Consider the following 14,300-nt stretch of genomic DNA (forward strand, 5'->3'; position numbering starts at 1 on the left):
CTAATACCAAAAACCACCAGTGAGGACCCAAGGATGCCATTACATTACAGAGGAATCAGCCTTATGAGCACAGTCTGGGTTCTACTTAATGAGAGGCTCATGTTGTATCTGGATTTATTTTGTTAAATAGGATAAAAACAGATATTGATTTAGTTAATATGGATGATGCACAAAGATTGAGTTGGTGGTTCACATATGCATCATCAGCTATTTACCTGGAGAAAGCCTGAGAGATGAGGGGAAAAATAACTATTTTTCAAGATAAGGTTTGATTTATATTAGGCAGGTTTTTTTTCAGTGTATTAATTGGAAACATAGACAGATTATAGTAGTGCTTCATTTGGTAATTTATTTTATTTATTTGTGCTCTTGTGAAAAATGGTGGTGTCTCTGATGACGTTTGGCATGGCAGACATACAAACAGCTATATAGCAGCAGAATAGTTTGTGAATTTCACTAAGGGATCAATAAAGTCTTATCTTATATTAATGTAATACTAAATGTATTAACTAAGTAGTAGTGGAGGAAGAAGTAGCCTACAATATTTTCCTCAGAATTGTAGTGGAGCAGGCCTATAAAGAAGCAGAAAACGGAAGTAGTCAAGTACAGTGACTCAAAATTGCACTTACGTGAGTTGTAGGCTACGTGAGTAAATGTAGTACTTAGTTACTTTCCACCACTGACAGCAGGCGGATATTAAAAGACAGTTTTGCTTTTCATGGGAGAATATTCCTCCTGGTTACCTCTGGAAGGCAGCAGCAGCTAAATGAGTGTACATGACCGCAAATTGCCAAAGAAGAAGAAGAAGCAGGAGAGAGTGAGGGAAAACCATCATGACGAAGAAGTCGAAGAAGAACAAGGAAGATCGCAAAAAAAAGCCTGTAATTAAAGTCACAAGTTGTCATGCGTACTTAGTATGATAGAAGGGAAGTGCCCTTATAACAGTGCTACACTGTGGCTATCTGTGTCCCACACTCTCCGCTACACTTCTGTCCTTCATGCGGTTTGCGCATTAAACTGTAACTTAACAGTTAGTAAAGTCAACTTTAGTGGCGCGACTTTGTTAAAATGGGTTTCGTTTATCCCAGTCGTTAATTAATCCGTATGAGAGTCTTTCCTAGATGTTTAGTTCCAATGAGTCGACAGCACAACATTACCAGTGGCAAGTTTATATTTAATACATGTATTGCTAGGGCGAGTAAGAACACACCATGGCAGACAGAAGGACTTTCAACGTTGTGATTTTGGGTGTGGGATTTTTGTTAATTTTTACCGCCTTCACCACCTGTGGGAACGTTGAAGTAAGTTCAACTTTATTACTGAGTTTTTACACATCCAAACCTGTGTTTCTTATAGCTACTGTATAGTCACATGTGTTTGTTGTTGCTCGAAAAGCTTATTTTCCGAAAGCCTGCAGAAGACACTGAGCTGAGATCTATTAATGAATGGAACAGATTTCCTGTCCCTCAGCTATGTAAAACGCATTTAAAACTCAAAGATAACCCCATTCTGCTTTTACACATATCTGTAAATGTACACACACAAAAATTCTATTTTAGTGTACTTTAGGCCTATTTGTATAATTTATCCCGAATAATTTGACTGCTAGATACCTTTATGCAGAGAACAATAAAGCATAAAACTACTGCTTTTGGTTTTGTATGCACATTTTGTTATTAAAACGTTTAATCTAAAAAGTTCCAACCGAAGATGTATAATGCGCAGGAAACCAGCCAATGTCAGGCGCACCTCGTGTTTCTAATTGTATTCAATGGTCAGTGAAATTATCAAACCAGATGGATGACTTGAGGACATAATTAAGCCTCGTTTTGTCCAGTCTAACCCTGTGCTTCCATCTCATTTTAGCAAACTGTAGTGAAAAGCCTGCAGACTGATACTTTCACTGGGAGTGGCTACCACAGGTAGGTCATGCATGTACACATCCTCAACTCAGGATGAAGAATAACATGTTCATTTTAATAAACATGTGCATTTTAAAGTAAAACATTAAATAATACTTATCTTTGCCTCCTTTACAGTCTTGGAATAATCTATGGGGTATTTTCGTTCTCCAATTTACTCGCGCCAACAGTCGTTGCAGTAATTGGACCAAAAATGACTATGTTTTTGAGTGGCCTTCTTTACAGGTAAACATTGTCGAGGTAATTACCTACAGGATGTTGACAAAGATGCTGAAGCTGAAACATGTTGCTCATTGCTGTTCTAAATGTTTTCTGTCTAGTGGGTACATTGCTGTGTTCATCATCCCTTCAGCATGGTCCTTTTACCTAACCTCTGTACTGATCGGCATAGGAGCAGCCAGTAAGTTCCTTTACCAGATTTGAAATTAGTTTTTATATTTGGTTACAATAATGTTGAAGCTACTACTGTAACTTTTTTTTTTAAATGTTTGCACCAGCATTATAGTTAAGGTGGTGATCAGTAAACTTTAAAGGAAAAATTGGAGTAAATTCATTTTAGACAACTCTCTTTTGGTTCTGGAGCATTCTCTATTTTCATTTATTGTCCCTACTCTACCTCATGATCCAGACCTGAAACCTGAGTTATAATGACTAATGATTAATGGAGATATTTTATTGTATTAATAGCCTATCAGTCACATTTACTCTAATTAAAAAGAGAAATCTGGAGTTTTATTTTGCTTATTGTTGCTTACAGCAACTAACGCTTATTTCATTATTGATTTATCCGATGGTTATTTTCTCGATTAACCGTTTTGTCTTTAAAATGCCAGAAAGTAGTAAACAAAACATGCTGATTATAATTTCCCAGAGCTGAAGGTGACGTCTTCAAATGTTTTCTTTTGTTTCCAAAACCCGAAGACTATCAAGAAAAGCATCAAAACCTCACATTTGAGAAGTTGAACATTTGTTCTTAAAAATGTACAGAAACAATGAGTCAGTTATCAAAATATCATGTGATAATAATATAACTCATTGTTTCAGTTCTAGCTTACAGTTTATTTGTATACCTGTTTTTATTCAGAATAGGCAGGTTTCCATTTTTTGGTTTGGCACCCTCACATCCCATTTACCAAAAAGTACACATAAATGGGCTACTTCAACTTGGTTTCTGTTGTTTTTACAGCCTATTCAAGCTCAGTTTCTGTGTTACAAATAGTGTTTAATCATGCATACAGGGATTATCATGACTGGGATGTGTTGATGTGTATAAACAGTATCCCAAATTAGACCTTAAATGGGTTAGGAGCTGTTTCTGTAAATAGCGCGCAGCACTTTGAGTTTGCTCATAGATGTTAGTGAAAATACTGAGAAAGCAGCACTCTGTTGAGCATTTACTGGAAAAATAAAGAAAAATGATTTGGGGCTGTTTTCAAAGCGGCCTCAAATCATTGTGGTGTCATGATTTTTTATCATGTCCCAGGGTTTAGGTGCATAACTTACCAACACATGAAGATAATTTTTCACTTTGTGTGGGCAATTAACTTTTTTTTTTTTCTCTCAAATGACCTCACTCACTTACTTTCCTACAGTGCTCTGGACAGCTCAGGGACACTTTCTGGTGGAAAACTCTGAGGCTTCCACCATCAACAGGAACACAGGGATGTTCTGGGCTCTCCTACAGTGCAGGTATGCAGCTACTGAGTACTGACACAGTAATGTTACAATGTTATTTTTTTAATTGAACTTTTATTTATCCAGGTAAGTCGATTGAGAACAAATTCTCATTTGCAACGACAACCTATCACATTCACACAGTTACACATTCATATCTGGAAGCAGTACTGCTCTCTCTTTCTTTTATCCTGTCGGTCTGGGGATTGAACCGACGACCTCCTGGTCACAAGCTCGCTTCTTTAACCTTTAGGCCACCACTGCCCCAAGACCATTACCTCCAGGCATTACTTCATTTAAACCACACTGCATTTTGATACTTAGATTATACTGTATGTGATTCTCTGAAAAAGACTTCCCTGAAGCCTTAAGTGAATTAAATATTCATTTTTTTATTTGAGAACCTAAAACTCCTCCTAATTTGCTTCCTAAACCAACCAAAGGTTGCTATTAAAGTACCCTGCATTATATTATTTCTTCCCATCATTACATACAGTGCATAAAACACAATTCATCATCACCATCTTTTCTTCCTCTTTTTGTTTGATGCAAGTATTTCAGTTGATCAGTGATATAGCTACACTGCAGCAGCCAAAATACTGTCAGGTCTGTATTTTTTAGCATGACAAGATATTAATGTACGCTTTATTTAGAATAGATTTAATAAATCATGTTACAATATCTGTCAGTGAGTTATTAGTTAAAACATATTAAGAGATTCTGCAGGTTTTGGCCATTTCATCTCTTGAATTTGGCCCACAGCTCTTGCACACTGGCTTGGACAACGGAATTGGTATCTGTTAAAATATGCAAATTTAATTAGTATAATAATTACATTGGGGGTCACCTGCTCCAAAGCGCACAAAAGGGCAATGCTAAGCTGACTCTGCAGTGGTGATCCATGCCACAGTAAACTTATGAATCAGTTCGTCTCAGCCTGCCGACACACACACGCACGCACACACGCACGCACGCACGCACGCACGCACGCACACACACACACACACACACACACACACACACACACACACACACATACAGAATGCAGTTACTGTTATCTTTAATGAATAAACTCTGTTATTCTTCACTGAGGCTTTGGGACTGACTAATTGCTCATCTACGTTTTGAAGTTTAGGTGAAATGCAATTAAAGACAAAAATAGATCACAGCATTTTACAGGACTGCCCGGTTCACCATGAAAGACAAATTAACAGCTTAAAATATGAAAGAAGCATCCTCAAAGGCAGAAATGCAGATTGTTGTGTTTAGAAAGTCAGCGTTTGATCCAACCACCAAAAAGTACAGTCCTTGTTTCTTTCTTCTTGTTTACAATCTTCTTTTTCTGTCTGTCAAACATGATTTGTCAGATGACATTTCAGATAGCACTGTATAAGCACTGTTTCTTTTAATTCCACTAGTTGTCCTAATGCAATCACTTTAATTAAAGGTCAAATTTTGAAGCTGTGAAAGCTCCAGAGTCCTACACCAGAGGTGTGATTCACATCAGACTTGTTCTACACAACGAATTGCACAGAGGGCATTACAATTAAATGTTTGAACGTTTAACTAGAACTTAAAATCTCAGACATTATTGCTCCAATTAAGATACACTTTTAAGGAATGATTTATCTGCTCCTCGATTGTGGTGGCCGCAACATTTGTAGGGAACAACATTTGTTCTATAGTTTAGTAGTAGCTGCTTTGGGCTTTCAATCAAGATCTTCATCCTTAAAGTGCTTAAAAGAATTGGAAATTTGAACATTTATAATTCCATGACACAGAGCAAATTCTGTCTGCTGATAAAGATCATACATTGTTATTCCAAATTATTTGACTTTAAATTTGCGTGGAAAACCGTTGCCTTGAACCATCTAAGTTTTTACACAAGGTGAAACTTAACAGGTCAAGTTGTATTATTACAGAGCGGTAAGTTGCTGCAGTAGACAAATCAACAGTAATTAGTAGTCATTACTAAAAATCATTACATTAATTATTTTCTAAATAAGCATATCAAGTTAAAGCTTTAGTGTGTAACTTTGTTATATTAATGAACATCCGTTACATTTAAGTCATTGCCAAATGAGTTTATACAAAGCTAATTAAGACTATGAGCTTCACAAAACTCTCTCTGTATTTCTCAGTATGACTATGTCGTCCGGCGACTTTCTCACGCAGATAATCCAGTGAAGATAATTACCTCTTCTGAAGAGTCCATCATTTTTTTTAAACCTCCGTGTCCTCCTTGGTTACTAGCAACTGCGTGGAGAAGGGTTGGGGGTCGTGCGCGATCACGGAAGGCTTGTATCATGTGGATGCGCAGACAGTTTTGTGGTCATTACTTAGAATTCCTCATAGGAGAGACAGAAACTACGCACTGTAGCTTTAAGCATGCAAAGAAACATAACAAATATAAAACATTAAGTTAGTTATCACTACTACAGAAATAATTTGTCTTTATAAAAAATGTTTTCCTTTCTGACAATCTGATTTTAAGAACAATGTATTCAATACATTTGTTCCAAAAACCACAAAAATAACAACACACATCAGAAATTGTAACTTCCCAATGCATTGTACTGCATGGAAAATTTCACTCAGGAGCCAGAATTACTGAAATTCCAATCTGTGCACTTGCTATTGAACATTTGCCACTGCCCAGAGCCCATCAGTCCCCGCCCTGGGTCTCGGTCATGGTACAATAAGAAATGTAGATAAACATGAACACTAAATCAACCATACAAAACCAAAACCCAGATAACATCAATGCACATCCAAAACATTACCAGAACATTATTAAAACACACTTTAACTAGGAAAACATTCAGAGCATATATACATTTTTTCCCATGAGCCTTTGCATTGCTTCAGCGCAGAACAGTTCAAATGACCCTCCCATACAGAAACTTAACATCCTTAGTTATCTCTGCTTACTAATATGATCTGTGCACTTAGACTTAGACTTCTCTTTATTGATCCTTTTGGGATGACTCCCGCAAGGAAATTAGATTTCCAGCAGCAGATTTCAGCAGCATACAAAACACTCTTTACATAAAGAGGTATAAAAAAATACAGTATAGAAAAAAATACAGTATAAGCATAACAATGACAATAAACTTTTAGCTAAATATTTTTTACAAAAAGTAAACAAACAGTAAACAACAATAAACTACAGATAAATAAAGATAAATATATAGATATATACATACTTACTTATATGCATACTTAAGCTGAATATTACAAACAACTAATGAGATTTAGTAATGAATATGGTTTTTAACAAAACATGAAAGAATAAATAGTGACCATTAAAACATTTAATTACAACTAAATCTGGGTTTACAGTGTAAACAGTGATCAACTTAATACGAGACGATTGAAAGCTCTAGGTTAGCTGCTAAATTGACCTTTAGGTGGAATTGTTTTGTCAAATTACCCAAAAAGTAAAAAAAACAGGTTTGACGAGGCATCGAAAAATATAATTTTGAAACTTTTTTCCCCCTTCCTTGACGTCTGTCATTTAATCACTTGATTAACCTATTTCAACTCATTTACAGCATGCTGTTTGGCAATCTTTACATTTATTTCGACTGGAATGGAAAAACAGAGGTATCAGGTAAGATATCAGTTTAAAATTGAGTATTAAGTACTGTCATGGCTATAATAGCAAAATGTAGCATGATGATGAAAGCAAAATACCAAGAGGATTATATGAGTGATTGGTTATTCTGAATATGCTCCTAGCTTAATGTTGTTAATATATCTTGTGTATTTTAATTAAGCGACTTATTTTAATCTTCCCATTTCAGACAGCAGCAGGAAAAACATTTTTCTGTCCCTGTTGGTCACCTCCATACTCGGCACACTCAGCTTCCTGGTGTTGAGAAAGAGCCGTCATGAAGACGAGATGCTCTCTGAAGAGGAAGGGCAGGCGCTGCTCTCAACTACTGTGATGTAAATGAATACCCTTTAGATAATTACACCTTTTTCACTGCTGTTAAAATCACTTAGAATATATAGAAATGCCTGAACCACTACTGAAAAAGGACAAAGAGGGTACGAACCTCAAGTGATGAATAAAAAGTGAAAGTAGACTATGTTTATGCAACATATACAAACATATTAAAGTGAACCGAATTTACCTTTCATCCAATTATAAGCTATAACCAAACCACATATATATTTATTTACTATTACATTATTATTATTATTATTATTATTGTTATTATTATTATTATTATTATTGTTATTATTATTATTATCATTAATAATAAATAAGTATTATTTTTTCGAATAACCAACCTTGAATTTTGCAAGAGTTTTCATGATGACTTACCATTGCAGTTCTGCAGGAGGTCCTTCACAAAAATGACTATCACTTTCTCTCAAGTCAAGCCTAATCATAGCACTTTATACAAGTAGGGTAGTCTGGCTAACACCGGACCAAGCAAGTAGGGTGCAATCAGGCAGATTTGGGGCAGCAGGGACGTAGACTTTTCTTTGAGAGTGACTGCAGTTAAAGTCCCCAAATTCTCCACCAAGATCCTCAACATTATTTCATTTTTTTATGGCTTGAATATGGACACATTTTGAGATAAATATAGCTGTCATCAAAGACTTCTGAAAGTCATGTAAAAAGTTTCCTGGCCCTGATGCAAGGGCATATGCAGGACATTTTAACACTAAGAAAATCAGCTTTGTGAAAAACATATGACTGAAATTAGTAGATTGTATCAAAATCTTGTTAGTGTGTTCATTTGGGACCAAACTCATTCTCTAAGCCTGTTTGTGTCTGTCATGTGGCAGAAGTTTATGTTTAGAAACGGTTTGTAGTATCTCCTAGATGCAGGTATTTGATCCTTGCTTATTGGCTGAGTTTGAGTGTGTGCATGATTCCAACAGAATAACAAAGAATACTATAGGGAGCCATCATTTACTGTGAAAAACACCTTATTTTGCAGTGTGTTGGGATTGTCAGGAATCCTTTTGGTCTTTATGCAGCTACAATGTCTTTGATTTGTAAATCACTTCACCTGTCACCATAAGGGAGGTCTGTCATTGTTTGTGTGTGCAGTTTACTTCCATTAATTCATTTCGGCCTTGTCAAAGTTAAAATTGATTTATTTTCTGTTGTTTAGGTATAAGCACAGAGCAAACACTGCCATGCAGGATGCCAAGTCAGAATTCAGTAAGTCCTATTATTTATATATATAATAATATAATAAAAAAAAAGAACTATATGTATTAACAAGACTAATGGTGTGTCCCAAATCCATTGGGAAACAACTCCAAAAAGATCTCAGAAAACTAAAAAACTTGTAAAATTGTAGAAAAAAACATTATGATGTGTGTTTGTGAAATTCATCTTGCATTGATGTTCCAAAGTCAGTTTGTGTTGCACATATTGTATCATCTTATGTAAGTATAAAATGGAAAGTATGTTGATTTACTTGTATACTACCTGCAATGTAGAATTTACTGTATAAAATTAGTATGTAGAATAGATTTGGGACAGCTGTTCTAGCAGCTCTTAGTGTGTTAACGTGCTAACATTTTCCAATTAGCAATTGGAAAAGTTATTTCACTTCATCCTAAAGGGGAACATGAATGTGTTTACCAAATTTCAAATTCCACCCAGTAAATGTTGACATGTTACACTGGATAAGTGAAAACTTTAACTTGTGGGTGGTGCTAGACGAAGCGATGACGTCTGTATCAAAAACATTGTATTTCAGCTGCTAGCATGGCTAAAACTGCACATGCAATAGAGGTGATACTGCATTTTCATCCTTGCAGTGTAAATTTGTATCATCTAAGATTTTTCACAGTTGATATACAAATAACAGAAAAAGGCACAAAATACGTAACAGAAATGTTTGTTATTTCCCTCTTGTCTCAGTTATTTGGCATACCGCCGGTAAGCTCTAGTTCTCCACACTTCACTGCTCTTAGTCTGAAACTAGCAGGCAGTCACAGGCAGTTTTGTTTTTCTTCAGGTCAAAATGTCTTTCATGTGGATACAACTCTTCTGGAGAGTACGTAGAAACTGCCTGTTTCAGATTATATCTCGGTTTGTCAACAGGGAACTGTGCTACACTTACATCCACCTTCAATGCAGTCTGAAGTTGTTTGGATGATCAGATTGTTCTTTGTCTTGCGAGTATCTTGTGTGCATGTAGACGTGTGTATACCTGCCTCAAAGGTATCGGGTTTATCGAAGATGCACGCTGATTTATGTCAAGAGAGGGCATCCAGGCATATATAAACAAACCTAGTGGGATTTCTTCTTTTAAAACCGCCTGGGTGACATTCTCTTTGGTTTTTTCCCCCCACCTGCATTCAGATGTGGCTTTTTGGCTTATTTAGAGTCTTATGAAATTGTCACACAACGTCTGCATTTTTATCAGAGCTCAATCCACGTGAAAAAGGTATAAAAGTGTTAGGCATATATAATATGTATTTATTAGCAATTCAAATCAGTGTATTGTGTGTCCTCTTGTTCAGAAACCATTCTGCAACTTCTGAAGACTAAAACGATACTGCTCCTGAGTCCCTGCATGGCATACAGTGGTGAGTCACATGGAGAATACATTAATGTATGGTATATCTAAGCCTCCAGTGAAGGCTTGCAGCTACAGCGTGCCCTTCTTGTTCTGCAGGCCTGGAGCTATCTTTCTACAGCGGAGTGTATGGGACATGTATCGGAGCAACTACACAATTTGGAGAAGCAGCCAAAGGCTTGATTGGGATCTCTGGGATTGTGGTAGGCATTGGAGAAATTGTGGGTAAGTTTATATTCCTCGATCAGAGCTTGTTTAGGTGATTGAAAGTCACTGAATTCAAAAATATGTTCTTTATCATCAGGTGGAGGCTTGTTTGGATTGTTGTGTAAGAACAATCGCTTCAGACGGACCTCTGTTGTGTTTCTGGGAATGGTTGTCCATTTTGTTGCTGTCTATTTGATCTTCCTCAACATCCCAGACGATGCCCCAGTTGTCTTTAGTACCACCACCCAACATAAACCATATCTAACTCCAAGGTAGGCAAAACTTTAACAATAAAGAAGAGTGAACACGAAGAAGGCCAGTTCCAATTCTGTTTTGTTTTAATAAGAACTATATTTTCTCTCTCAGTGTATCCATTGCCCTGCTGTGCAGCTTCTTGCTTGGACTTGGGGACAGTTGTTTCAACACACAGCTTTACAGCATATTAGGCTGTGTTTATGCTGGACAAAGCACGCCTGCTTTTGCCATCTTCAAATTCATCCAGGTAATCCCGAGTTGCCAATTCTCAGGCATTGTTATCAGAGCTGAGCAAAGCTGGGCTAAAATGTTGCTTGTCAAGTATGAAATAAATTCACCTGAAGCCCCATTAAAAAGGAAAAGAACAAGACCCACATACGCCTCCTAATCTCCCCTTTGTGTTTGCCGAAAAATGTGTCTCTAACAAGAAATAAGCCCTAGAAATTGTGGTATTTTCTAAAAGTCCAAATGAAATTAAGAAGTATTTTTTGTCTGTTACAGCACATGTGCTTTGTAAATCACTTGTCCTGTGTTCTCGATTAAAAAAATGTCTCCCTAGTTTTGCATTAATTTGACTGAATACCGATCTGGTATCTATCTATATAGATCAAGTCTTTCATAAAGCAGAAAGTTCTTCCATTTAAAATACTCTTTAACATAATTTGTATCTACAAAAAGGAATGCGATTTCAGTTGCATATAAACATGACAGTAATTCAGATATAGTATATAAAAACAAATAATACTTACTACTACTACTACTTATACTTAACTAACAATAACAATATATATAATAATAACAATAAGCATGTTGTCTAATAAACAGAAGATGCCATTTGCCGATTGTAAATCTAATGAATTGCACAAAACAAGTTCAGTTATTAAACTTGTACAATTTCTTCTAGTCAACGTCATGTACTTCCTGGCCAACGACCATTGGTTTTGTTGGCTGAACTTAAAACTCTTAAATTCTATTCTCCTTTGTCAGTCAGTTTTTGCAGCAGTGGCGTTCTTCTACAGCGGTTACCTCCTGTTGAAGTGGCAGCTCCTGCTGATGGTCACCCTGGGCTTCTCTGGAACGCTGTGCTTCTTCGTGGTGGAGAGGATGCAGAACTTCTTGGTAGATTTGCAGGAATATTAGAAAGAAGACATTTGTGTATCAGCATCGATTGTTCCTTGGGAGGAACTACAGCCATCAGATAAACAATCCTGTCTTTTTCATTTCACGAGGGGTTATTCTAAAATCTTTTAATATAACACACTGTAGGTCATTCATACATACATACACACACATACACACATACATACAGATATACATACATACATACATACATATACACACACATACATACACAGTACATACATACATACATATACACACACACACACACACATAGTACATACATACACACATACATACATGCATACATACATACATACACATCTGGATAACATTTACACTTAAAATAGGATTTGAATTGTTGCAAGAACTGAAACCGAGTTGCCTGAAGAGAACAATTGAATAGCATTACATGGTTGTCAATCAGCCTGGATCGTACCTTGCACTGTCTGTTCTAATAACCCAACACTACACAGTATCATTGTTAATCATTAACATCATTTTTCTACTGCACTGCTACACAAAAATAACCACTCACCTTATTTCACACTTATTTGCATTGCTTCCAGCTCAGGTTTGTTATTAAGGCAGTGTTGTTGAAAATATCTGATGTATCTAAAACTGTTATTTTTAAGGCTGTTCATAGTTTGTCAGAATGATTGACAGTTTGATAAAAATAGATGAGAGAAAATAATGCAATATTGTATCATCAACTAATTAATGCCTGACAATCATTGTTCTTAACTTGATTTGTAAATGTTGCATATTGTCAGTGTTGTTCTCCTAATTTTGTGAATCTTTGATTAATAAAGTGTCATGCATTTTTCAGGAATTGAATACTGTATTATGTAGCATTTAAACACTTAGTTCCCATGGTGTAGCTGTAAAACACAGTCAAGGCCACTGAAAACAACTGACAAAAGGTTCAACCTATGGATAAATATTAATATAGAGGAATATTACCTGAGGTCATGCTTATAGGTTAAGTTGCCTTTGACCTGTAAACCAGACAATTTGAGGGTCCACACTTACATGTTATGCTCCTTGACTGAACTGAGTTACAGAACAGCTTTAATGTTCCCTTCAGAAAGGAAACACCTGGAACCGTTCTTTTTACACCACGGATTGGGGGTTTTACTCACCATAATGTAGCCAATGTTTATTGCACCACAAAACAAGATGAATCTGCAGGTTTGAATCCTGATTTGCCAGATTTATTTGAAAATCCATGAGGCCATTAATCAAAAGAGGAGCAGGAGGAAAAGGTCTAGTTGGAAGAGAAAGGGTTATAAGGCCCAGAGGTCCCACACTACTTCACTGGTAATTGAGTATTGATTACATTATAATGAGAGTAAGCAGTTTTGTGTGATCTTAAGTCAATTGTGCCACATGCTTGACAACAACAAGCCACTGATGGGCTAAGTGAAGTATACAGGATTTACTCACAGAATTAAACTCTGCCAGGTTTCATATTATTAGTTTAGATAACCTCATAAGGAAAGTAACTAGTTGTGGATAAGTCTATTACCTGAACACGGGCAGGTCTATTGCATCAGCTATTATTCCACAATGTTTCTCAATTAAAAATCACAACATGTAATACATAAGTAAATACAAACTTTACACTTGTATCTGCAGCACTATCATGAAAGCTGTCAAGATCAGTAAACCTATTAACTATTCATCATTAATGTACATTTATGAGAACAAGTATCACATTTACAAGCACTTTGAGAAAACAACAAAGCAACTCCTCATGAATTTAGACTATTTAAACCCATTATTTGTTTTGTTGAGTTTGTTTTAGTCACTTTCTCAAGTTTTAAACCAAAGATCTTCAACAGGAGGTCCGGGACCCCTAGGAGGGTCCTGAGACTTACTGCAGTGGGGGCACCACTACATTATTGTTTGATTATTTTATGAAATATTTTTTTTAAAAATTAAAATATGTGTGAAAATATAACAAATATGAATCACCCATATTATTAGCTAAATCGGCCTATTTGTGATAATAGGCTTACTGGCCTGTAACGAAGCCACTAATGTAGCCATCCACAGATACAGTACAGTTAAGCTTAATGATTCACTGTGCCACATACATTTAAACATGATGTCTAAATATATGAATATGTCAATTATTATTTTAATAGCTTAGTATATGCATCATAAAAAGGTACTGTATGTAAAGGCTTTAGGCTGCCCTATAGGCCAGTTTAAAATGCCACTCAATGTTATACAATAGCCTATATGGTATAGTAGGGGGTCGTTGCTCAGCTAAGGGGTACTTGCCCTAAAAAAAAGAGCCATTTTAGACTTTACTTTCTTTGTTCATACTCAAACTCTTACCCATTGTTTCTAAATCAATGTAAAAAAAAAAATGTAATTCCACTTTCTTGGGCTGTTGTGTTTACTTACTCACAATTCTCTTCTCCTCAGAAGTATCCTGCCTTGATTTCCCTTGACTACTTCAGCTGACTGTGAATTTGGCTGAAAAGCAGCTCACATGTGTACATCGGTGATCTATTTAATTTGGTCACATCCTCACATACTTCATGGCTCTAATTAG

General features: G+C 36.1%; 1 protein-coding gene across 2 annotated transcripts; it reads left to right on the forward strand.

Annotated features, from left to right (window-relative positions):
• The first annotated feature begins 754 nt into the window (after positions 1-754).
• Positions 755-11,912, forward strand: LOC144530494 (UNC93-like protein MFSD11). Of its 2 annotated transcripts, none has more exons than XM_078270082.1 (13): positions 755-1,301; positions 1,867-1,922; positions 2,040-2,147; positions 2,243-2,322; positions 3,515-3,611; positions 7,151-7,209; positions 7,403-7,547; positions 8,732-8,781; positions 10,098-10,163; positions 10,253-10,378; positions 10,458-10,632; positions 10,727-10,862; positions 11,607-11,748. In XM_078270082.1, exons 1-13 carry the CDS (start codon positions 1,212-1,214, stop codon positions 11,649-11,651), a joined length of 1,233 nt encoding a protein of 410 aa, XP_078126208.1. In that variant the 5' UTR covers positions 755-1,211; the 3' UTR covers positions 11,652-11,748. The 2 variants fall into 2 exon arrangements, with proteins under 2 accessions (XP_078126208.1, XP_078126207.1); XM_078270081.1 differs by having other exon boundaries at positions 758-1,301; positions 11,603-11,912.
• Positions 11,913-14,300: the final 2,388 nt, after the last annotated feature.

The sequence above is a fragment of the Sander vitreus genome, chromosome 15 (assembly GCF_031162955.1).
Source record: "Sander vitreus isolate 19-12246 chromosome 15, sanVit1, whole genome shotgun sequence".
Classification (NCBI taxonomy): domain Eukaryota; kingdom Metazoa; phylum Chordata; class Actinopteri; order Perciformes; family Percidae; genus Sander; species Sander vitreus.

Coding starts and splice junctions, on each gene's coding strand:
- LOC144530494 (XM_078270081.1), top strand. CDS start 1,212: ATGGCAGACAGAAGGACTTTCAACGTTGTGATTTTGGGTGTGGGATTT. Junction 7,210..7,402: donor TGGAAAAACAGAGGTATCAG/GTAAGATATCAG, acceptor TTCCCATTTCAG/ACAGCAGCAGGAAAAACATT. Junction 10,379..10,457: donor AGGCATTGGAGAAATTGTGG/GTAAGTTTATAT, acceptor CTTTATCATCAG/GTGGAGGCTTGTTTGGATTG.